The sequence below is a fragment of the Bombyx mandarina genome, chromosome 24, assembly GCF_030267445.1.
Source record: "Bombyx mandarina strain Sakado chromosome 24, ASM3026744v2".
Taxonomy (NCBI): Eukaryota; Metazoa; Arthropoda; class Insecta; order Lepidoptera; family Bombycidae; genus Bombyx; species Bombyx mandarina.
The window spans coordinates 5883165-5909000 of record NC_143230.1 but is presented as its reverse complement, the minus strand read 5'-3'; the positions used below and the strand labels follow the sequence as shown (position 1 = coordinate 5909000).

The 25836-nt window shown below is 40.5% G+C and overlaps 2 protein-coding genes and 1 long non-coding RNA gene across 4 annotated transcripts in view; 2 read left to right on the top strand and 1 right to left on the bottom strand.

Moving 5' to 3' along the window:
- Positions 1–518: 518 nt before the first annotated feature.
- LOC114241094 (60S ribosome subunit biogenesis protein NIP7 homolog) lies at positions 519–6546 on the bottom strand. Its single transcript, XM_028171834.2, has 3 exons — positions 6364–6546; positions 4774–5066; positions 519–729 (listed from the first exon to the last, which is right to left on the bottom strand). Exons 1-3 carry the CDS (start codon positions 6417–6419, stop codon positions 536–538), a joined length of 543 nt encoding a protein of 180 aa, XP_028027635.1. The 5' UTR covers positions 6420–6546; the 3' UTR covers positions 519–535.
- Positions 6547–6781: 235 nt separating this feature from the next.
- CalpA (calpain A) overlaps positions 6782–25836 on the top strand; it is an 84505-nt gene continuing 65450 nt past the window's right edge. For both annotated transcript variants that reach the window (XM_028171818.2, XM_028171814.2), the window contains exon 1: positions 6782–6917. The gene's annotated coding sequence lies outside the window, so the exon portion shown is untranslated. The remainder of the gene's footprint in view (positions 6918–25836) is intronic.
- On the top strand, positions 21740–23562 carry LOC149499958 (uncharacterized). The gene is made up of 2 exons (XR_016325315.1): positions 21740–22412; positions 22675–23562. It is a non-coding gene; the product is annotated as an uncharacterized LOC149499958 (long non-coding RNA).

The following is a 25836-nucleotide window of genomic DNA, read 5'->3' as shown; positions in this document are numbered from 1 at the left end:
AGACATGCAGTTACTTTATATCAAGAATACTATCGACACGTAGGCATACCGGGGTTTTTCAAAATTATACCCCAAGAGATAGTCGTGTAACACTTAACAACGACATATGGCGCGTGATTAATATCAATCGGTCTTTTTCACACTAATCTATCTATATAATATATAAAAATGAATTACTGTTCGTTAGTTTCGCTAAAACTCGAGAGAATTATTTGTGGAAGTCCAGGGAAGGTTTAAAAGGTAGATAAATATGAAAACGCTCGAAATTAAATAAAAAAACAATTTTGTTTTTCCTCTGATGTGTCCCCCATCGGACGGATTCCTTTTGTTTGTTATAAGTTTATTTTATACAAAAGTTTAGGTCTTTTATTTCTCGATTGAGGCACTACGAAGTCTGCCGGGTCAGCTAGTTAGAAATAGATTTGAGCATGACTGGGTTGAAATATTCTTTATAATAAATAAAACTAACTGACAAAACATATGTCACATTTTTTGTAGTAAATAAAACAAAAACCCAATTCCTTTTCATTATTTACTACGTAAGCGTATCCTCAGAGCGTATATATTCTCCTACGTCAGCCTGGTGGAAGACAATCGTCGCCAAAGGATCAGCGTGTCGACACTCTGCCGTCGTTCTTGAAGCTACGCCAAAACCAATAGGGATATCTGACATCGTTAATACCACCACACCTTGATGTTTCGGAGTATTCTCTGTTATTCTGCCTAAGCCTGGAAATAAAAGAATATCCTTTACCTGTTGATTGAAGAATATGGATACCGATATCACCAAGTCGTGGTGGCCTAAAGGATAAGTCGTTCGGTGCATACGTGTTGAGCGATGCACCGGTGTTCGAATCCCAAGCGGGTACCAATTTTTCTAATGAAATATGACTGTACTCAACAAATGTTCACGATTGACTTCCACGGTGAAGGAATAACATCGTGTAATAAAAATGAAACGCGCAAAATTATAATTTGCGTAATTACTGGTGATAGGACCTCTTGTGAGTCCGCATCACCCTGCCTATTTCTGACGTGAAGCAGTAATGCGTTTCAATTTGAAGGGTGGGGCAGCCGTTGTAACTATACTGAAACCTTAAAATTCATCTCAAGGTGGGTGGCGGCATTTACGCCGTAGATGTCTATGGGCTCCAGTAACCACTTAACACCAGGTGGGCTGTGAATTCGTCCACATATCTAAGCAATAAAAAAAATCTAGACATTTTCTCTGAGAAATGATGATGTCATATATATCTAATAAGGAATTGTTTATTAATATGTTGTTACCGAATCCAGGCAACCCCCGACCGAGAGCCAGCGCTAAAACTATAAAAACGATCCCTCGCTGCGCCTTTGCCTCTTTTTTGTGCGTGGCGTTCGCGTGTGCGGTTCTTGTTGAAACATGTTTGGGACTTGTGTAATTTTAACAGTTTTCGTTAATAGTAAATTGAAATCATTTTGTTAGAAGTTTTGTTAATTCAGTGAAACATAATTAGGCCAGTTCTGTATTATTTATTTCTTTTTGTTAACTACCTCACTTCTGGTCGATAATATCAGAAGTGGGATAAAACCACGTGCTTTTGAAAAGTGACGGGGCGTCGATGTAGAAAATACAGGCGCGATCATTCTCATCGACGCTGTCATGACCGCTCGAATTCTCGATTTAGGAGTTTGTTGCAATTATTATCGTCGCGATCGTGCTGTGTGTAGGAAGAGCAAGACACCTACGCCGCAGGATGTCTCCTGGCATAGTTCCGTGGAACCGTTGTTTAGAACATAATTATACTCGTGAGATCGTGAGATTAATGACCACTTTACCGGTACCGTCTAATCGCAATACGCTGTCGCACTCTTGTACCGAACGCCACGCGCAGTTATTTTTGCCACCAGCAGCAACGGTTTCCGTCGAAGGGGGTGACGCATGTGCACCTGAGTACCCTGGAACAGCGTCATGCAAATCGGCGGGTGTGTGTAGCAGTGCTGGTCAGCAGATGGACGGCGTGACGAACAGGATTATTGGAGCATTGCAGGTGCTATCTAAACTTTGACAATGGAGGCGCCTTCTGTCTGATTTGTTCACAGACGCAGGGCGTTGTGGCCGACGTGTGAGGTCACTAGCGAGTCGGCGCCGTGCTCCAGCAGGAGAGCGCAGAGCCGTGCAGACTGCACGTGTTGCTCGCGTGCCGCTACCTGCGCGCGCTCATCTGCTTCAGACGTGCATACTGCGCGTACTGCTCGCGTGCCGCTGGCTGCGCGCACTGATCGCGTGCCGCTGGCTGCGCGCACTGATCGCGTGCCGCTGGCTGCGCGCACTGATCGCGTGCCGCTGGCTGCGCGCGCTCATCTACTTCTGGCGCGCATACTGCGCGCACTGCTCGCGTGCCGCTGGCTGCGCGCACTGCTCACGTGCCGCTGGCTGCGCGTACTGCTCGCGTGCCGCTGGCTGCGCGCACTGCTCGCGTAGCGCTGGCTGCGCGCACTGCTCGCGTGCCGCTGGCTGCGCGCGCTCTCCCACTTCTGGCGTGCAGACTGCGCGCACTGCTCGCGTGCCGCTGGCTGCGCGCACTGCTCGCGTGCCGCTACCTGCGCGCGCTCGCCTGCTTCAGACGTGCATACTGCACGTGTTGCTCGCGTGCCGCTGCATGCGCGCGCTCACCTACTTCTGACGTGCATACTGCACGTGTTGCTCGCATGCCGCCGACTGCACGGTGTTGTACGACTGGCAGTGACGCAGAGGGCGATGTCGCTTAGTCTGCGGCCTGCTGCTGCGGACTACCCAACGGATTGTCTATCAGGACGGTCGAGCGGGACGCCCACCACACGTGGTGCAGCCTCGCATCGTGGGAGCAGACTGGAGCTGGGACGGCTGCCCTGCTTCCACATCATCCTTACGAGTGGACCCCGGTGACATGCAGCCTTTTCGTCGAAATTAATATGTGAAGGTCGAGGTGGGCACTTCGGTGCTTTACTTCCCATTTTTGAGGTTGAGGTGGGCACGACGGTGCTTTACTTCCCATTTTTGAGGTTGAGGTGGGCACGACGGTGCTTTACTTCCCGTTTATTTTTTGAGCAGTATGGTTAGATGCGGATTCGGCCGGATTTTGCGTCCCTACTGTTTAGCTGTGTTGTGTCTGTAATGTTCAGTATCTGTATCGGTGAATATTGCAGACAACAGCGCGCTACTGTTTTAGACGTTTCCTGTACGGGCTAACTCAGTAAAGGAATCGTGCAGGTGTTTCAAATTGCGCAGTTTGGGACAGTTGTGCGATATCCATTCTTCTCACTTCAAATGTTTATTTTTGGCTCGTCCTCGCTGCAGATGTAAGAGTGCACGCTTGCGTCTGTAGTAGGGATTCTAAATTTTAGAAAGTTTTAGAGCATTAAGGTCTGGGTGTAATTTTTTTTTGTTACGTTACAGAGGGTGACCTTGTTGATGCAAGCTCTGACGTAGCTGGAAGAGATATGCTTCTGCTGAGAGATGAAGCGGTCGAGGACGCCTCGCCATCAGGAACGGCCGTGTTACCGAATCCAGGCAACCCCCGACCGAGAGCCAGCGCTAAAACTATAAAAACGATCCCTCGCTGCGCCTTTGCCTCTTTTTTGTGCGTGGCGTTCGCGTGTGCGGTTCTTGTTGAAACATGTTTGGGACTTGTGTAATTTTAACAGTTTTCGTTAATAGTAAATTGAAATCATTTTGTTAGAAGTTTTGTTAATTCAGTGAAACATAATTAGGCCAGTTCTGTATTATTTATTTCTTTTTGTTAACTACCTCACTTCTGGTCGATAATAATGTGTTATCTGCCATCTCACTCTGATCTCTTGCTATGAATCATAAATGATAACTAAGGGCTACACAAGAGAATGGGAGGGCAGTAAGGTTTTCTGAATATTAGAAAACCACACGGCAATTGCAAAACTTGATATCGGTGGTATAGCATATTATAAACTAGCAAAGATAGGTATCACCAGACTGGCTATATCTGCCGCAATGCAATTATGCGTTCCAGTTTGAAGATCGTAACCCATGTCTATGAACTTCGGTATCCCCTTAGCCCCGCCTCTATTGGTAATAATCCGTCGTCCAGATTTTTAGTTTGCTTGGTTTGTTGATGGATCAGTTATCCATTTCCTCAATGTAAGATTTAGTAACAGCAATATTTTTTATTGATGCTATCTCTGTCAAGGAAAATGCCTATTGTGTTGTTTAGCGTGAAATAAAGTAATCTCAACCAGCCTAGTCCTAAAAAAGTTTCAATTGATTGTCCATTTTTTCTTATATTTTTTACTACAAAAAATTAAGTTATTAGGTTATGTAAAATATATACCTTATTATTTTATAATGAACTTAAGCACATGTGTTCGGTAACAAATCAGTTCATTGTGTTTCTGTCTTTATGCAACCCGCGCTTAGCAATCCTTTTATTAAAAGGAGAACAAGTACCCTCACTAATAATATATAATAATAATGTAACTATACTGAGACCTTAGAACTTATATCTCAAGGTGGGTGGCGCATTTACGTTGTAGATGTCTATGGGCTCCAGTAACCACTTAACACCAGGTGGGCTGTGAGCTCGTCCACCCATCTAAGCAATAAAAAAAAAAAAAATACACTGCATTTTTAAAACTATTTCTAAGTACACAAGGAGCATGTTAGTTGCATAATTAAAACAATTAAAATGACAGTTGGTCCCTCCACAATCCGGTTACTGCACTGTTGAAGGTTTAATCTATGTTATCGTAGCCCTTATGAAGAATACTTATAACACTAACCACTTTTGATGATGTGGTGTCCATACAAGAACTGTTGTTCCGCAGATGGCTTCACCCACACTTTGAACGGTGCATAGGGTGATATGTAAGTCAAAGCTGTAATGTGCAACCTAAATTTATTTGTCTTTGTGAACTTTCCGAAGCATGTCCCCGCAGATACTAAGTTGTCTGGCTTCACTGTCTGTGCTAGATGCAGTAGTTTCTCTGATATGTAATAAACTCTGTCTTTCTTCTCTCTGAAGCAATATGTGCCATCAGGTCTGTCTATTAGTAACTTAACATTTACTCCAATGCTGAAATCAAATGTTTAAATTAAAATCAAAGAATTATTTTGAACCTTTTTCATTGTTAAGTTGTATTATCGATATACCCTATATACACAGCAACATGGAGGATTTTTCAACCAAATTCTTTCAAAACAATACAGTAGTGTGTTGAAACTAGTATACTACGTGCGCGACGACGGCTTGTCGTCGTCGTGGCCTAAAGGATAAGGCGTTCGGTGCATTCGTTGTTGTGATGCACCGGTGTTCGAATCCCTCAGGCGGGTACCAATTTTTTGAATGAAATACGTACTTAACAAATGTTCACGATTTACTTCCACGGTAACCACTGGTGGTAGGACCTCTTGTGAGTCCACGCGGGTGGGTACCACCACCCTGCCTATTTCTGCAGTGAAGCAGTAATGCGTTTCGATTTGAAGGGTGGGGTAGCCGTTGTAACTATACTGAGACCTTAGAACTTATATCTCAAGGTGGGTGGCGCATTTACGTTGTAGATGTCTATGGGCTCCAGTAACCACTTAACACCAGGTGGGCTGTGAGCTCGTCCACCCATCTAAGAAAAAAAAAAAAAAAGCTTAAACAAATTAGACTATTCAGTAAACTACAAGATAATTAAGAAAAAAAACTTTCTTACATATTAAGGTACGAAGGTGTGAAGATAAAGTATGACATAAATGTAATAAAAGAAAATGTCAACTTTGACATGTGGCTTTGTATATGTCTTTATTTTTCTATTTACTTAAATGAGTAAACAAGAACTCACTAGGGTTTCAGTGGTAAGCCCATAGACATGTGAATCTGCAACCCACCTTGAGACTTGAGTTCCAATTATTTAGTATACTGATGGAACGCATAGCTGCTTTGCATCATAATAGCCAGGAGGTGGAGGTGGAGGTGCCTACCTCTACTGGCTCAAAAATCACCTTACACTCAGTAAGTATGTACTCTTTATTTTGGTAATTGATAATAAATAAGTAGTTTATTATTTATTAATTATAGAACTAATAAATACTCCATATTTATTACTATTAATATTTTTTATTTTTATTCTTTACCTAATCGTTGGTAGACCACTGGGCTATTCCAACTACATGTGAATGGGTGGGTGAGCTCACAGGCTCAACCCAAAAAAATTGTCAACTCTAGCCCCAGCAAGAACAATGCTTTGCTGAATCTTCCATCAGATCGGAATCATGACCAGCGATGCGAGAAATAAATATAAATTGTGGTTAGAAATATGTTGTTTTAGAAATACAATGTGGCTGTGTAGCCCAAATTTCTAGTAAGTATATTCAGAAATACTCACTATTTGGTTAGCTTCTCGAATAATATTCTTGTACGATCTTCTGATAATACTTTCATATTCAATTAATTTATTTTAATCTCTAAAAATAAAAACACGTGAGTTTAGCGTTACCAGAAACATCAACCATTCCGGTTTTGACAGTACGGTTCATAGATTATACACTTAATATATTTGAGGTACGGTTAGTTATTCAATTCAGAAGTGTCAAGTGATAAATTTGACAGTCATGAACGAATGAAATCAACAAGTAGCAAATGGTCTCCTATACATACCCCTCGACCAAACTATTTAAATACATCACACAAAAAAATATCTTACTCGAAAAAGATAATTTCATTTATTGTCAATAAGAAACGTAATCTCAAAGAGACGTTCTATCATAGGGTTTTAAAAAAAAAACAAATTTAAAATACTTTATGTTGGAATTTCTGAACGAAATTATTCAGGGTTCTGATCATCAAAACAATCTCACTCAGCGCTCCTTTGTCACTACAATTCATTCCTGTGATTCATTCCATCTGCTCTCATAGAGAAGCGGTGTGTGGGAAGTTTCGGTGAGTAGTTACTTTTATTTCATTACAGTTACGAGTTCAGTAATGTATGCTACTTTTCGAAAAAATAACTGCTTAAAATAGTTTTTTAGCACTTTTAAGTGCTTACAAATTGGTGGCGAGTTAACTTTTCATTCAACATCTGTTTTCATTGAATGACCATGAAATAAATGAGTGAGCGAATAACACGTGATAAAAACAAAATTTAGTGTCAAAAGTATTTTTTGTAAATATGTACATATCCTTTATTATCTTTCTGATTCGTTTAAATTTTTAAATATACCAAGCAAGCAGTAAATGGTAAATAGATAAATAACTATGCAGACTCTCTTAAACTTTTAAAAGTTTGTTATGAATTATATAAACTTTAAGTATGTATGAAATCAAAACCGGCTGTGGTGATAACTTAAGTACATACACTCCTACAAGTTATTATAAATGTGAAATTATGATTTTTGTAAATTTAAATATACATTTAAGGTATTCGAAAATAAAATAAATGAAATATATGATTTCCCTTTGTTTGCTATTTACATACCGCGAAAGGCATATTAAGATGAATCACATCACAAGAAGTCATCTTTTTAAATTAATTAAAATCAGAGACGCACAGGTCTACGCACTCTGAGGACACTTGTGACGCGCTTGCTTTACAAATTCGCCATTTGTGATTCAAATTACGAGTTTATTATTTTCATTCGCGTTATCTACTTTTGCTTTAAACTGGCAGGTACATCTCTATCACTCTAGCGCGCTGCCGTGAAGTAAATAGAGCGACCGGTCGACGGTGTATCGCGTCCCGACCCGGCAGGCTGGTTCTGGTCCAGCGGGGTATTCCGGGACACCAGCGGCACCGTCCGGGCGGCCCGACGGGCTGCCGTACCGAGACGGCCGACGTTTCAGAGCCTTCGATTCGCCTCGAAGGCTCAGTCGGCTGGGCGTCCTTGGGGTGAGCCGCGCCGTCTGGTTGTAGTGTTGACCGCGGTAGCCCCCCTACCTCATCCGGGTTCTGACCTCGGAGGGGATCGGACGTCGGGTATAAGAGTGCAGAGGAGTCGTTTAGTGGGTGGGCCCTAAAATCCTTGGGCCCGCGGTCTGCTCACAACAGATCGTAGAGTCTCACATACCGTGCGCGCCCCTTTTGCACGGGGACCTCGTAGGAGGTCCGGCCCTACACCCGAAAAAAAAAAAAAAAAAAAAGGTACTTCTCTATAGAAATTAATACTCCACACAACTCAGGATCCTTCGCATAAACCATAGATTATACACTTAATATATTTGAGGCATAAACTCTTCGGTAACCATAAAGTAGGTGTTGTAGATAAAAAATTGTTGAACTTTAATCTATGAAATGTAATGAAGTTAAATTCGTTTTTAAATATAAAAATTAACTTTTTTATTTTATTGCTTAGATGGGTGGACGAGCTTACAGGCCACCTGGTGTTAAGTGGTTACTGGAGCCCATGGACATCTACAACGTAAATGCGCCACCCACGTTGAGATATAAGTTCTAAGATCTCAGTATAGTTACAACGGCTACCCCGCCCTTCAAACCGAAACGCATTACTGCTTCACGGCAGAAATAGGCAGGGCGGTGGTACCTACCCGCGCGGACTCACAAGAGGTCCTACCACCACTAACTGTATTAGTTTAATCATTCCGTTTATTGTTAAACATAATATTATTATGTAATTTGAGAACAGTATACCTATTAATGGGGAAACTGAAAAATCGCCTGGTATACGGGAAAATTGATATGGGAATCCCGAAAAAAAATTGAAATTTAGACCGCACGGTCCACTTGCTAGGTACATCCGTACAAATATCACAAAACTTTTTCGTGACAAAGCATATAGCTAAAACTATCTTCGAAGAAAACAAGCATGAGAGTAAGCTAGTGATGTGGTTCATATTGGTTACTGGTTATTTCTTATAGTATCAAAGCATTTATACATACTTACTTTTATTCATATTTATTTAGATTGATTCAATATAATATTAGGGATTAAAGTATGAAAATGCCGACGTGGTTCGTTTTTTAAATCAAAATTTCCATCACGAAAGCCAAAATCGCACGGTGCGTTCATTAGCAGTCCCCTTTCCAAACACAACATTGATATTGCGAGCTGTTTCTGCAGTGTTAGTTCCGCGTCAGAACTGGTATTCAAAAATCACTCGAATTTTCGAAGTATCCATCTTTCTTGTCTAAGCTGAACAAAAAAACAACTGAAAGTCGATAATCGAATGTTGCAAATTTTTTAAAAGAAGAACCTCATAGGTAGGTAGGTACCATTTGAAAAAAGTTTCATTCAAAAATCTCAAAACATGAAGGTTCTATATCAATTCGAAGAACTAATCTATATATTAAAACGTGATGCAAAAATTTCGTATCCCTTTTTACGAAAATTGCGCGAACGGAGGAGTATGAAATTTTCCACACTTATAGAGAATATAGAGAAGAAGTGCACAATGCTAATATTTTTTTAAAGTAATGCATAAAAGATACATTAAATCAATAAAGAAAACATTACACACACTACATAACATGTATTTGACGCACACACGCATGCATACTATTTATTGTCAAACTTTTGTTCTTGACGTCTGTTGTCAAATTGAGATTAAATATTGTTTGTCTTTGTTATTATTTTTTATAGTGTAGACTTGGCGAAATTTGTGATTATAGAAGTATAAAATACAATCATAATAGTGTACAAACTTACAATTCCAATTAATTATAGTCGAATTTCGACTACTGCGGGACCTCTAGTTACAATAAAACGGCAATTTCATACTTTAACTCCTTAGTGATAAAGCCTTTTTTTTCGGGCCCGGTGCCGAACCTCCTACGGGGTCCCCGCGCCTGGGGCGGCGCGCGGGGTATGTAGGACTTACAATCTGCAGATGTTAGTAGCAGACCGCGGGCCCAGAGATGTTTCTAGTGCCTTACCGCATATAGTAAAGCCTAAGGCAACCCATAGACATAGGAAAAACTGTTACTTACTCTAATTAAGTAGAAGTCTCATTGCATTGGTACAACACTGGTCAATTACCTTGCATGCTTGTTTACATCCACTCAGCTTTAAATAATTGAATTTAAAAAAATGCTTGCATACAGACCTACTTAAACAGGTCTATTGTTAACACAATTTTTAGGTGCCTGTCTTGTTGACTGTACTCACTACGTCACGTTTGCAATGTACCTAAACGGATTACAATTTATAATCCAATTGGCAAACTCATGAAAGGCGCATAGTAATCTCGCTTGTAATCTTGATGTGTTCCGCGAATTTTACTTTATCACTCTTATATGTATTGACAATTCAAAATCTGAGATATATTTTCGATCGAAATATATATTTTTTAATTGCCATAACTACGATTTACACGTCTTTCTTCATACGAGGTTTGCGGAGAGCACCCAAAACCAGACAGCGACTTAGGGCTGCCATCTGTATTGCTGATGTCCACGAGCCGTTCCAGTTTCACCAGGACAGGTGGGCGAGCAAAAGCTCAACCAGGAGGGGTGGGATTTGCTAACAACTGCCCGAGCGCCTCCGAAGGAAACCTAACAACTCAAGAGCAACTGCTTCGCAAATGAATATAATACCGGATCGGAATCGCGATCCCGCTGAGAAGATCCGGCCAGAAACTCAGCGGGCTGATGCATGGGTTAGGTTGCAGGTCGACCTCTTTGTCGAGTTCGACGAGTACGGTTACCGGGGTCCCTAAGCCTGCTCCTAATGTTAGAGCTGAAGGCATCAATTTTAACTTTCATAAAAACATGAATAGGGGTGTTACATGCTTGTGGGCGGGTTACTTGGTAAATAAAAGAAAAAGAGGAATATACGTAATTACGTCATCGTTTAGAGTTAGGTTGGGGTGCGAGCGAGCGAAATAGAGATAGTGAGAGAAAGAGAACGAGGCCTTATCGATAGTAAATAGATGTTAAAACAATACCATTATACTATCGCACCTTTAGAACTGAAGTAGCTTAACAATTTTTTTGAAGAAACTGAGTTTTATACTTTGAAGACATGTATTCTATCTATACTAATAATATTATAAAGAGGAAAGATTTGTTTGTTTGTTTGTTTGTTTCGAATAGGCTCCGAAACTACTGGACCGATTTGAAAAATTATTTTTCCATTAGAAGCCGATATTGCTCTGATGAACATAGGCTACTTTTTTTTTTTTTTTTGTTTCATGTGTGTTTTAATGTTTCCGAAGCGAAGCGAGGGCGGGTCGCTAGTCAGTTTATAAAATTAAACAGTCTCTTTTAGTCTATAAAAGACTACATTGACGTGTTTGTTACCTCAGAACTTTTTTCTAGGTGAACCGATTTTGACGATTATTTTTTTATATCTGAAAGCTGATGCTTCCGGTGTGGTCCCATTAAAACTTTATCAAAACCTGAGCTGTGATTTTGGAGTTGTCCTTCATAATGCATATTTTATTGACTCCGATTGTATTGATGATACGTCATTTTTTCTTTTGGTTGAAAACCGTTTTTCTTCTTTGTTAAAATTTTGTATGATATACTGACTCGCTTTCCACAATCAAAATAATAAGCTCACGCAAATATACTTATTTTAAATTACATTATAACGTAAATACAATACTAAATTATATTAATACTGAAATGACAGCCACTCCTCAGAAACGCGAGCGAAAAATGCGTCACTTCAGGCGAATAATGTTAATGTAACCATGAATTAAGAGTTTTTGTTGATTTCATTATTAATCAATCCATTACTTTCCGCTTTTATCAGAAGCCTTTTGACGTTTCACGGAATCTGGGCTTTCTTTGTTTTGAAGTTATACTTCTTAAGGCGCGTTATGAAAAATTGATGAATGTGAAATTTTACGATGCGCGCGCACCGTGACACAAAATTAACAGAAATTAAGTTGCCCACTAAATCGCTCATTACAACACGACCGACACGACGTAACTTGGCGAGTCTGAATATAGCCGCAGGTGAACTTTCGCGCATGTCAACTCGTAAAAAAAGTGTTATTAGCATTCATTTTTTAGTAATATAAATGACAAAATTATTATTTAATATAATTCATAGTAAATATTATTAAATTATTAACGTTAAATATTTATTAATAAATACTAAAAAAAAAATTATCTTACGTGCGTACATAAGTACACGCATCCTTTTTTTTCTGGGTTTTGTTATTTATACATATTATTATTTAAGTACAACTTTGCCAACGTCGGGTATTAGAGGTATCAACAGTTACAGTCGTCGCCGCGTCGTGGCCTAAAGGATAAGTCGTCCGGTGCATTCCTGTTGAGCGATCCACCGGTTTTGGAATCTCGCGGGTACCAATTTTTCTAATGAAATATGTACTCAAAAAATGTTCACGATTGACTTGTTCACGTTATCTCAAGGTGGGTGGCGCATTTACGTTGTAGATGTCTATGGGCTCCAGTAACCACTTAACACAGGTGGGCTGTAAGTTCGTCCACCCCGGCATCCCCGCAGTGGTTCTGAAAAAGTGCGCCCCTGAGCTGACGCCTGCGCTAACGCGTTTGTATCGCCTCTCTTATTGCACAAACAGGGTTCCGTCTTCATGGAAGACCGCCCACGTCCACCCTATCCCCAAGAAGGGTGACCGGTCGGACCCATCGAGCTATAGGCCTATCGCGATAACTTCCTTGCTTTCCAAGGTGATGGAGCGAATAATAAACACACAACTCCTGAAGTATCTTGAAGATCGCCAGCTGATCAGTGACCGACTGTACGGTTTCCGTCACGGTCGTTCAGCTGGCGATCTTCTTGTATACCTTACTCACAGGTGGGCTGAAGCCTTGGAGAGCAAGGGCGAGGCTCTTGCTGTGAGTCTTGATATCGCGAAGGCCTTCGACAGGGTCTGGCATAGGGCGCTTCTGTCGAAGCTACCATCTTACGGAATCCCCGAGGGTCTCTGCAAGTGGATCGCTAGCTTTCTGGATGGACGGAGCATCACGATCGTTCTAGACAGTGATTGTTTTGATACCATGACCATTAATGCTGGCGTTCCACAAGGCTCGGTGCTCTCCCCCACGCTTTTCATCCTGTATATCAATGACATGCTGTATATTGATGGCATGCATTGCTATGCGGATGACAGCACGGGGGATGCGCGATATATCGGCTATCAGAGTCTTTCTCGGAGCGTGGTGCAAGAGAGACGATCAAAACTTGTGTCTGAAGTGGAGAACTCTCTGGGGCGAGTCTCCGAGTGGGGTGAATCGAACTTAGTTCAATTCAACCCGTTGAAGACACAAGTTTGCGCGTTCACTGCGAAGAAGGACCCCTTTGTCATGGCGCCGCAATTCCAAGGAGTATCCCTGCAACCTTCCGCGAGTATCGGGATACTTGGGGCCGATATTTCGAGTGATGTCCAATTTCGGAGTCATTTGGAAGGCAAAGCCAAGTTGGCGTCCAAAATGCTGGGAGTCCTCAACAGAGCGAAGTGGTATTTCACGCCTGGACAAAGACTTTTGCTTTATAAAGCACAAGTCCGGCCTCGCGTGGAGTACTGCTCCCATCTCTGGGCCGGGGCTCCCAAATACCAGCTTCTTCCATTTGACTCCATACAGAGGAGGGCCGTTCGGATCGTCGATAATCCCATTCTCGCGGATCGTTTGGAACCTTTGGGTCTGCGGAGGGACTTCGGTTCCCTCTGTATTTTGTACCGAATGTTCCATGGGGAGTGCTCTGAGGAATTGTTCGAGATGATACCGGCATCTCGTTTTTACCATCGCACCGCCCGCCACCGGAGTAGAGTTCATCCATACTACCTGGAGCCACTGCGGTCATCAACAGTGCGTTTCCAGAGGTCTTTTTTGCCACGTACCATCCGGCTATGGAATGAGCTCCCCTCCACGGTGTTTCCCGAACGCTATGACATGTCCTTCTTTAAAAGAGGCTCGTGGAGAGTATTAAGCGGTAGGCAGCGGCTTGGCTCTGCCCCTGGCATTGCTGAAGTCCATGGGCGACGGTAACCACTCACCATCAGGTGGGCCGTATGCTCGTCTGTCTACAAGGGCAATAAAAAAAAAACCCATCTAAGCAATAAAAAAAAGATCAAGAAAAGCAATTTTACGGTAGAGATCGGCATTGCTCGTCTAAATTTTCCTTTGTTAACAATAAAATCTCTTTTTCGTGTCAAATTGTGGTGTGCCTACTCAAGGGTGGACTTGACTGACCCCGGGGTGACCTCGGTAACGCCCTGAACTGTAATTAGGAACGATTTTGTTCATTGTTGATTAATATCCGAGTCAATTTCGCTTTGAAAACTTGTTGCCAATTCATTGGACACAGAGTACCTATAAATGACAATGGTAGTTTACTATGTACTAGTATTAATAAAGAATGTCACTATATAATTTTGTTTTTCATTTGTCCCTGGCAAGAAACTAAATTCCAGTATTTTTTTTGTCTATATAAGCATTTGCCCTGTATAGACTGAAAAAAAATCTCGTAACCCCAAAAGTAGCGGCATTTACGTCGTAGGTGTCTATTGCCTCCAGTAACCACTTAACACCAAGTGTGACGTGAGCTAGTTCATCCATCTAAGCAATAAAAAAATGTTAGTGTGTCGGCCATTGACGTCAGCCTTAGTTAAAGGGCTAAAGAAAACAAGCAAATCGAGGAGCCAAAAATATACTCCACACCACGCGGTTGTTATTTTTTTGACGAAAATACGTAATGATTAGACGCACCATGACTAAAATTTTATTGGTTTTTTTTTTGCTTTTGTGGGCGGACGACTTATTCGACAAATCTGTTGACGATAGGCTATGGACATCCTCATTGCCATTAGCGCAGCCAAGTCACTGCCTACCGCTGAATACTTTTTTTTTCTTTTACTTTATTGCTCAGATGGGTGGACGAGCTCACAGCCCACCTGATATTGAGTGGTTACTGGAACCCATAGAGACATATAAAACGTAAATCCGCCACCCACATTGAGATATAAGTTCTAAGATCTCAGTATAGTTACAACGGCTGCCCCACCCTTCAAACCGAAACGCATTACTGCTTCACGGCAGAAATAGGCGGGGGGGTGGTACCTACCCGTACGGACTCACAAGAGGTCCTACCACCAGTAAACTCCGCTATGCTTACATTTTATACAAAAGTTTAAATCTTTTATTTATCGATTGTGGCACTACGAAGTCTGCCGGGTCAGCTAGTGTTAAAATAAATTTGATTAAGTTTGATCCAAATTTTTTATTTTTTTATAAAAGTCAATCTCAACTCATTTTCGAATGAGACTGTCTTCATTTTATTTCGTCTTTGAAATTTGGGCATACCAAAAAAACGAGTTTTGCCGAATGATACGTTTGAAGCCACGTTATTATTATTTTTCTATTTACGCTGATAGCCTTGAGAGGCTATTTCAGCTTCTCCTTGACATGTAGGTGAGCTCACGGGGCTCAAACCGTAGTGATGCTAACACTGACCCTAGTAAGAGCAGTGCTTCGCAGAATCTACCACCGGATCGAAAACGCGAAACCACGTTCATTACTCATTACTCATTACCTTATAAACAAATGAAGTATATGAAATCCTTCTGACATATTTTAATGACTAGCTGACCCGGCAGACTTCGCAGTGCCTAAATCGATAAATAAAAGACCTAAACTTTTGTATAAAATTAACTTAAGACAAACAAAAGGAATCCGTCCGACGGGGGACACATCAAAGGAAAAACAAAATTGTTATTTTTATTTAATTCCGAGCATTTTCATATTTTTATCTACCTTTAAAACCTTCTCTGGACTTCTACAAATAATTCAAGAAAATTAGCCAAATCGGTCCAGCCGTTCTCTAGTTTTAGCGAGACTAACGAACAGCAATTAATTTTTATATGCATAGATATAATATGATATTATTTAATTAATATATACTTATCCACAGATTCGGTAGAATCTGGCGCCAAGTTCCGTTCAAAAATCCCGTTGTAAACGGAGCGCCAGACTACCGACTGTGTTTACTGTGAGCAGAACAGTTTTTTGAGGTTGCGAAATTTTATTTAATTCTACGGTACTTCTGGTTCCTAAATTGTATATTATATCAATCACTCAAAACTTTATTTTACTGATATTAACTAGTTATATCAATTACAACAATTAATCTACTTGAAATTATTAATTTTATCACCACAAACTATGGCTCGCTCAAAAATTTCGATCCTGACTTTTTTCGATGTAAAAAGTTGTCACTTTTGCCACAGACTATAAATATTCGAGAATGGTAATCTACGGCCGCCAGGGTGCGCTGGAATTATTCCTATTTGTAATGGATTTTATGACCTGGTAACTGAGACCTTTAAGTCATGTCTTATTTTAATTTATATTCATATTTTTATGAAAAATGATATTATTATTATGGAGTGAAATGAAATGTGATATTATGGAGTGAAATGAAATGAAGATGATTAATTTGAGACATTAATCAAATGGGATGAAATGAAATGAGATGAGATGATATGGAATGAAATATAATCTCAGTAAAATGGTGGTGGTCATTTACTAAGATCTCAGTGGACTTTTTGGAGGAAACCGAGAAGTTACGTACAGCGGCTTTGTTTCATTTTCCCACATTTGTGCACTTTCACAGATATTAAACAGTTAATAAACCACTATTATTACACATTTAAACCCGAAGAAACACTAAATAGACAAATTAAAACAAATCACACAACTTCACACCTCGCGTTCCCGCCAAAAAGTCATTATTCCTACATAAACTGTAGCTTCAAGGGGATAGTTTGCAGTTCTTATTGAACGGTTTATACAATAAATAACGTTAATGTTGTTACTGTTAGTATTTTAGTTTAAGTACTGCCGAAGCAAGTACTGTTGTTACTGTTGGAGAAACAATTTTGTTTTGTAATGTAATACCGAAATACTTTACGAGATGGCGTTACAAAAAATCCCTTCCCAAAACTATAAAACCGTTGTGATTGTCTACGAATAATAAATAATATAATAACTAATATTTATTCGTAGGTGATTGTTTAAGATGCTATGAATATTTCGGTTTTGATTTCATCAAAATAACTTGAACTTTACTACTGAATTCCGAAGAAAATTCTAATTAAGGCTGAGTTAAGTTCAGCTTTTTATTTAAGCCTCTTACTGTAGTTTTTAAATTACATTTATGCGGATTGATGTTTCAAGGCTTTCAGATTTTAATTTTAAATTCTGAAATAATTAAGAACAGCGTCATCTACCCTTCACATTTGAAACAAAATTTAATTCGGTTTAAATTTGTAAAAGTTGATGTTGATTATTATTACACTGTAACGCAGCGTTCCGTTTCGCGGGGCAACAGCAGCCAAAGGGAATGTGACTCAGGTCCGTGCCGCGACGACCCACCCCGCGCTACCCGCGCCCGCGCATCTGTTGCATCATTCGCACCCCCAATTAGTGCGCGCCAGACTTTGAAGCGGAATACACGCGTCCCCGGTCGATACCGGAACTGACAACCCGAGAGTCTCATGCCAGTCGGGCACCTAACATTAAACTGGCAGCCCAAGCGCGGGCCCTTTAACTAGTATGTCGGAGTGAATCTACGTAATTACGACACGTACTCGTCGTCAGTCACGGCGTCAATCCGATTTTCAAGACGTTGAAGAAGAAATTGGTTCAACCGCGGCACCGACGCCAACATTTACCGCAAACAACATGGCGTCATTACAAGAAAGTCAAATGGCAGCATTCGAACGCCTACTCGACCGAGTTTTTGAGCATAAAACTCAACTCGAATCATCAGCAACACCGACGTCGGAGCCGACATCGCCGCCTTCCTCGACGCCCGCTCACCATTCTGGGAACTTCGCGTCATGCACGGCGCGGTTCAGCGGAGCGCCCGGCGACTCACTCGACGGTTTCCTTGACGCGGTCGAATCATACAAAGATTGTGCTGACGTAGGACACGCCATCGCGTTACGAGGACTCTCGATGTTACTAACCGGAAATGCAGCCGTGTGGTGGCAAGGCGTTAAAGTTAGCATCACTTCCTGGGACGACGCTTTATCATCGTTACGAAGCGCTTTCGGTGATTGCAGACCGCCCCATCGAGTCTACTTAGAGCTCTTCAAAATGTCGCAAGGACAAAGAGAAGACGGAGATCTTCGTTGCCAGAGCACGAGCCCTACTAGCTCGACTCCCACCTGGTGACCTTAGTGAGAAAGTTCAAATTGATATGCTTTACGGCCTTCTACACCGTCGTGTTCGTAAAAGATTAAGAAGAGACGAAATAACTTCATACGACACGTTATTAAAGAAAACGCGCCATATCGAGGACTCCATCTACGAGACCAGTCCGCCTGAATTTATTCATCATCCTCAGCGAGCGACGCCACGTTCATCGGGTAGTACCGTAGGCGAAGTTCCCGCCGGTGCTTCGACTTCGCAGCATACATACGCGCGGATGACGCCGCGGAAAATATTCAACTCGGGCGCCGCTGGCGGCCCGCCACGCGACGACAGCGCTGCGCCGAGCACCGTTCGAGTCCCCGCGCCTCGCTACACGAACACTGATAATGTATCATCTACGTCGATTGTTAAAAGACTGTTCTGTGTTTATTGCAAAAAGTACGGACATATTCGTGATGAGTGTTTAAAATTAGCGTCAAAAACGAAATTCGACAACGAAAATACGCAAGCTGTATCCTCGTGTTACGGGTGTGGTACCAAAGGTGTTACTCGGTCTCAGTGTACAAAGTGTAACGCAAGTTATTACGCCGTCGATGCTGCACGGACCCGATCAGTCACATCCGATTTACCTATTGGTAAAGTAAATACATTCACCCCAAGACGGTCGGTCACCGTGGGGGAAGATGACCACTACCCTCTAAATACTATGCCCTTGTCTCAAACGAATGCGCCTACAACAAAAATACAGCAAAGTACAGAGCACCTATATATAGCAACATACAATACACTCTCTCTAAGGACTGAAGAAAGCTTACAAGAACTTCTATACTCTATTCGGGACACCAAGTGGGATATTATCGGCTTGAGCGAAGTAAGAAGACACGGCGAAGCTATTGAAGAGCACGACCAATTCATAATGTACTACAAAGGTGAAACACCAGGAAGACATGGCGTAGGATTCCTAATAAGGAAAACACTCAAGACGTACATAACAGAAATAATAGGCATATCAGAAAGGATTGCAGTATTAAACATACAGATACCGCCAAAGAAAGAATTATGGTCTATAGTGCAAATTTACTCGCCAACCGAACAATCTTCAATATTGGAAATCGAGTCATTCTATTCATCCCTTAAAACTACCATAAAAGAACACGTACACAAAAACTACATTGTTATGGGTGATTTCAATGGAAAAGTCGGAGCGGCAAGAAATGGAGAAGACATTGTTCTAGGTCCATACAGTAGTGGAAAAAGAACAAGAAACGGCCAAAAACTAATAGAAATGGCATTTGAAAACAATATGAAGATACTAAATAGTCAGTTCAAGAAGAGAGCTTCCAATAGATGGACATGGATATCGCCAGACGGTCGGTACAGAAATGAGATTGACTACATCTTAACAAACAAACCCAAACTATTTGATGACTGCGGCACCATTGCAAATCTTAATTTTAATAGCAACCATAGAATGCTTAGAACATGTCTAAACATATCTGCTCTAAAACGAAGCCGGCATTTCAAAGCAAAAACAACAATACCACTAAACAACGCAAGAATAGCCACTATTAAACAGAACATCAACTCTGTGGCAGAAACTCTAGAGAATTTAAGCACACAACAAAAATATAACATTATACACGAATTACTTACAGCAAGACCTACAACTGACATTGAAGGCAAATCAAACAATAAAAGAAACATATCAGGAAAATCCACCGAACTCCTAGAAAAAAGATCAAAACTCATCAGTATAACCAACAAAACAAAAACTATCAGGGATGAAATAGGGAAATTGAGCAAAGAAATAAAATTACAAATAAGAAGAGATAGAGAACACCTCAGACGCAACACCTTTGAAAAATTCATCAACAAAACCGGTGGTATAAAAAAGGCCCTTAAAGTTTTATCCAACAAAACCAACTGGATAGCTAGTATGAAAGACCAACATTGCATGACAACTACCAAAAGATTAGATATTCTATCAACAGCTACGAATTTCTACAGAAAGCTGTACTCCAGCAAGAGCCAACTTGAAATCACAGAACTAAGTAACGACGATAATGTGCCACCCATACTAGAAGATGAAGTACAAAAGGCAATTAAAACACAGAAGTATGATAAAGCCCCTGGTCCCGACGAGATCAGCAACGAATTGCTTCTAAGCTGCAGAACCTACATTGCACCACTACTTACATGTATTTTCAATGATATATTGAATACCGAAATTATCCCGTCACAGTGGACTGCATCAACCATCGTCCTGCTCCACAAAAAGGGGGACAAGACCAATATAAATAATTATAGACCCATCAGTCTAATGTCCAATATTTATAAAAATTTTGCCAAAATAATTTTAGCCCGAATAACAAGAACCCTAGATGAAAACCAACCCAGGGAACAGGCTGGATTTAGGGCAGGCTATTCGACATTAGACCATATACATACTGTGAGACAAGTTATGGAGAAGAACAAAGAGTTTAATGTATTATTCTATTGTTGTTTTATTGACTACAACAAGGCATTTGACTCAATTGAGCACGAAAATATCTGGTCCTGTTTAAAGAACCAAGGAGTCGAACAAAAATACATCAGAATAATAAAAAATATCTATGCTAAAAGTACAGCTAAAATTAAGTTAGAAAAAGAAGGGAAGGAAATAAAAATAAACAGAGGTGTAAGACAAGGGGACCCGCTATCGCCTAAATTATTCACAGCTGTCTTAGAGGAAATCTTTCGGAAATTAAATTGGGACCACCACGGGCTAAACATAAACGGAGAAAGACTATCCCACTTACGATTCGCTGACGACATTTTTTTATTCGCTGAAACAAAGGAACACCTACAAGTCATGCTCATAGATTTGGAAAGAGAAAGCCGCAAGGTTGGCCTAACGATGAACGCCTCCAAAACCAAAGCACTAACAAATGCATCCGAAGACCCTATCATCATAAACGGCGAACCAATTGAGTATGTCAAAGAGTACACTTACTTAGGCCAACAAATTTCAGTGAATGATATAATGTCAAAAGAAATAGACACTAGAATTGGGAATGCATGGAAGTGCTACTGGCGGCTAAAAGAAATTATGAAGAATAAAGAAATCAAGACGCATGTCAAATCAAAACTGTACAACACCTGCGTACTACCAGTTCTAACCTATGGTTGCCAAACCTGGGCTCTCACCAAAGCGCAAAGCAAAAAATTAGAATCATGCCAGACAGCTATGGAGAGAAGCATGCTGAATTTAAGAAAATCAGACAGAGTACGAAACAAAGTCATTAGAGGTCGCACTAAGATACAAAATGTTTCAACTAGAGTTCGGAAACTAAAATGGCAATGGACAGGACATACAATAAGAGGCATCGAAAAATGGAACAAAAGCATAGTGTTTTGGTACCCTAGAGATAGAAAAAGGAAACGAGGCAGACAGATTCGGAGGTGGGAAGACGAGATAAAGACGGTAGCAGGAAAACTATGGACAAGGAAAGCTCTAAGCCGAGTAGAGTGGAAAGAAATGGAGGAGGCCTTTGCCAAAGTTGGGCAAACAGACGAAGTTGTCGATGTCACCGACTCGGCAGAGTCGTTAATTTAAGTTTATTATTTGTAAATATCCTTTGCGTCTGAATAAAGGCTTTTATTATTATTATTATTATAAAGTAAATACACAGCTGTCAAGTTCAGTGAACTCTATTCATCGCGACAGCTCGTTGCATACAGCTTGCACTTCAAACACCGTAAAGTCGTCCATTTATATTAATAATCGTAAACAATGTTTTGTTGATAATGAAAATAATTATTATCCTACCGATTTTAAGGCGATTCTTCCTCCGCGCTTTTTCGGTACTGATAACAAGGTTAGACTTCAAAATTATTCTAGACTTAATCATAATATAAACAATAATATTAGTTCTAGGAATAGGCCCCTGATGCGTTACTCGAGTGGTACCGAACCAAAACATAGTTATTCCGAGGTACCAAGTGGCCGCGATAGGGGGGTGACCATGATGAACGAAAATAGGGTGACCATGGAAAACGTCGGACATTTTTCGACGATTAATTCTAATGTGAAAAGTGTTGCCCAGAGTAACTACTGAGCACCAGGTTAGGTTAAGACCAATTTTAAGTGTTCAAATTTTAGGTATACGAGGTAATGCTTTGTTGAATACGGGAGCTAAGAGTAGCGTTGCCGGTGCGTTGCTTTATGAATTGCTGTTAAAGCATAACCATCCGTGTGAGGAAACCAGGCGTCGGGTGAGGCTTGCAGACGGTTCCGCGCGCACCCGCCGAGTTTTGCTCACTACTCTAGAAGTAAGGATAAGTCCCGAAAGGTCAGTAACCCTTGAATTTACTGTTTTTCCAGATGCTCAAAATAATGAAACTTTGCTTGGCATGGATTTTTTGGTGGCGGCAGGTATTGTGCTTGACTTTGCTTCATCCACTTGGCATTTTTCGGGAAAACGGGTTACCTATCCAATTGAATATGAGTGCCCTAAGCCATGCATGTTTGCTTCTACTGCTGACTTCCTGCGTGATGATAAGAGTTCTATGCTTGGCTCCGATGAACGGCAGCAGCTATCACATTTATTGCAGCAGAATGGAGACATCTTTAGGGTGGGGGGAGCCCCAACCCTTTACGCCGAGCACCACATTGATACCGGTGATCATCCGCCTATATCGGTACCGCCGTATAGGCTCACTCCTGTGCTTCAACAGCGAGGAGAGGTTCTCGCAATCGATTTGTTCGGGCCACTGCCAGAAGGAGAGCAGGGGGAGCGATGGGTACTCCTGGTAGAGGATGTAGCTACAAGATGGGTAGAACTCTACGCACTTGTTGATGCCACCGCCGTGGCTTGCTCCCGAGTCCTACTGGAAGAGTATTTCCTTCGTTATGGCTTGCTTATGCGTCTAGGGGTGTAACACGTAAGTTCATGCCACGAAGGGATGGCCCGTATCGCGTAGTAAAAATAGTTAGTCCTACAACGTACTTAATAGCAGACTTGTCAAACAATGTCATCGGCAAGTATCACACCGCGGATTTAACCCACTCTCCGTCAAATTCAAGTACGGATCCAATTATGCCAAAGAGGCAGAGAGGAAGGCCGCGTCTTCAGACTAACAGTCCCAAGTTGGACTCGGGACGCGTTCCCAACTTGGAGGGGGAGTATGTAACGCAACGTTCCGTTTCGCGGGGCAACAGCAGCCAAAGAGAATGTGACTCAGGTCCGTGCCGCGACGACCCCCCCCGCGCATCTGTTGCATCATTCGCACCCCCAATTAGTGCGCGCCAGACTTTGAAGCGGAATACACGCGTCCCCGGTCGATACCGGAACTGACAACCCGAGAGTCTCATGCCAGTCGGGCACCTAACATTAAAACACTAATTAATTGAGCGTTTCATTAGCTTTTAAGCTGAGTGACTATTTATAATTTATTTTTATTAAGTAATAAATGAGCAAAAAATAATACTTAACAAAAAGATATGAAATCCGAACAAAAACAGTTTCACTGTAAAAAATTGCGCCAAGTCCACGTTTATAAAACTCATCTCAATAACATTTGCACTTTACAAAAAAAAGAAGACTTCAATAGCTTTCATTCTCTACAAAAATATGTGAAATACAAAAAAATACCAAGAAACCGTCATAAAGATGAAAAAAAAAAAAAAATTGTTGAAAATTTAAAAATAAAAATTTTATCGTACTTGGCGCGCGTCATTGAGTACCCCAAAATTTTTCGGAAGAATTTCAACCCGAAAAAAAACCATTTTGCTTTAATATACAGTGAAAGCTGAAAAAGTTACCCAGGTTGTCTTTTTCGCTCTTGTTAGCGTTTTATGAGAAATTGAGACAGAACTACGGTAATTTTCAACAGCTCTCACTATATACCTATGGGCTATTATATGCCAAATCGACCACTTTTGCGTTCGACCCCTTTAGATTCAGCTGAAACTTTATTATTCTTTTCTACCCTTTGAAAAACATCTTTGAGAATTTTTTCAAATGTTTTGAAGCCAACGTATACATACGTATCGACTCGTAAGTAGTTTGTATTTGTATAAGCGAACACGAGAGGGTGTTTAGTTCAAATCATAAAAGATGAGTGGGAAATGAAAAAAATTCAAATAACATACGTATGAGATGTCGATTTTACTTATCTTTTGTAAAACTTATTATGAAATAATAATTCATTAATTACATTTATGCATTTCATAGGTTGACCTACTTATAAATTTCTAAACATTGAAAGGATGTTCATTTATCCTGAAAATTTTGGGGTACTCAATGACGCGCGCCAAGTACGATAAAATTATAATTTTTTTATTTTTAAATTTTCAACATTTTTTTTTTTTTATCTTTATGACGGTTTCTTGGTATTTTTTTGTATTTCACATATTTTTGTAGAGAATGAAAGCTATTGAAGTCTTCTTTTTTTTGTAAAGTGCAAATGTTATTGAGATGAGTTTTATAAACGTGGACTTGGCGCAATTTTTTACAGTGAAACTGTTTTTGTTCGGATATGAAATTACTCTGACATAACCTCTGAATCACTTGATTCTGAACTCTCTGAACTTGACTCAGAATCATTGTATATGTAAGTACGGTTGCTTTGCTTAACACGTAAATCGCAATCTGATGATGCACGATCGAATGATAAACTGGCAAGGTCATTTGCCTTTACTCAGAGTACGATGCTCCTGACGTCATTCATACCTACCTCGTATTTCAACGTTTCCGGATTTTTGTATGTTTTCTGTTTGACTTAATTTATTTTTTGTTATAGCGTGATGATATTGCATACAGTAAATAATTGTTGATTTATCATGATTTTTTGACGTAAATTGTTTTTGTACGCCCCGTATCGTATGAACGCAAAACGTCTAAATTTTGTTTATTTCTTGTTAGAAAGCTTCATATTGTTTCGCACTGTCACTTTGATTTAGGCGGTTTATACCAACACAACAGGCTGTGTGCTAGTGTGATCCTATACATTAATAAAAAAAAAAAAACTTATCCACCATTCAAAACCAATCCGCGTTTTCACAAGCGCTTCAGAATTAACGTAATCACGTAATTTTTTTTGTCAATTATGTTCCAAAATTATTTCGACACATCATTAATAATTATATTACGATCGGTTGTTGTTAATGAGATTAAGTACAGACGAATCAACTCTCAGACACAGCCCACTGAGTTTCTCACCGGATCTTTTCAGTGGGTCGCGTTTCCGATCCGGTGATAGATTCTGCGAAGCACGGCTCTTGCTAGGGTCAGTGTTAGCAACATCGGTTTGAGCACCGTGAGCTCACCTACCAGTTAAGGTTACGCTGAAATAGCCTCTAAAGACTCTCAGCTAGGTAGGAAATAAAGAGTACAGACGTAACCCTTTACCGCACTGTTTTTATTATATTCATTAATTTTACTATGTATATCATAATAAATAGTATGTAATAAATAGGTCTTGGATATTAGTAACGCAATCAAAATTGTAAAGTATGCTTAGTATAAGTTTTTTAACTTCTCGATCACATAAAAGTAAACTCAAATTTGTATGGAGCAACTTCCCTACGTTTGCCGCTAGGGGCGCTGTTCCAACTGCATACATGAGTTAACTTTTACGCTATCGAGAACGTTAAAAAACTCGCTCTAAGCACACAGATCGTTTGTTTAGTGTAATATATAGGAGTATATACATGTATACAGTGTAAGCTCATTTTACGGCGTTATAGAGAGTTGTTGCTAATGAAGATAAGAA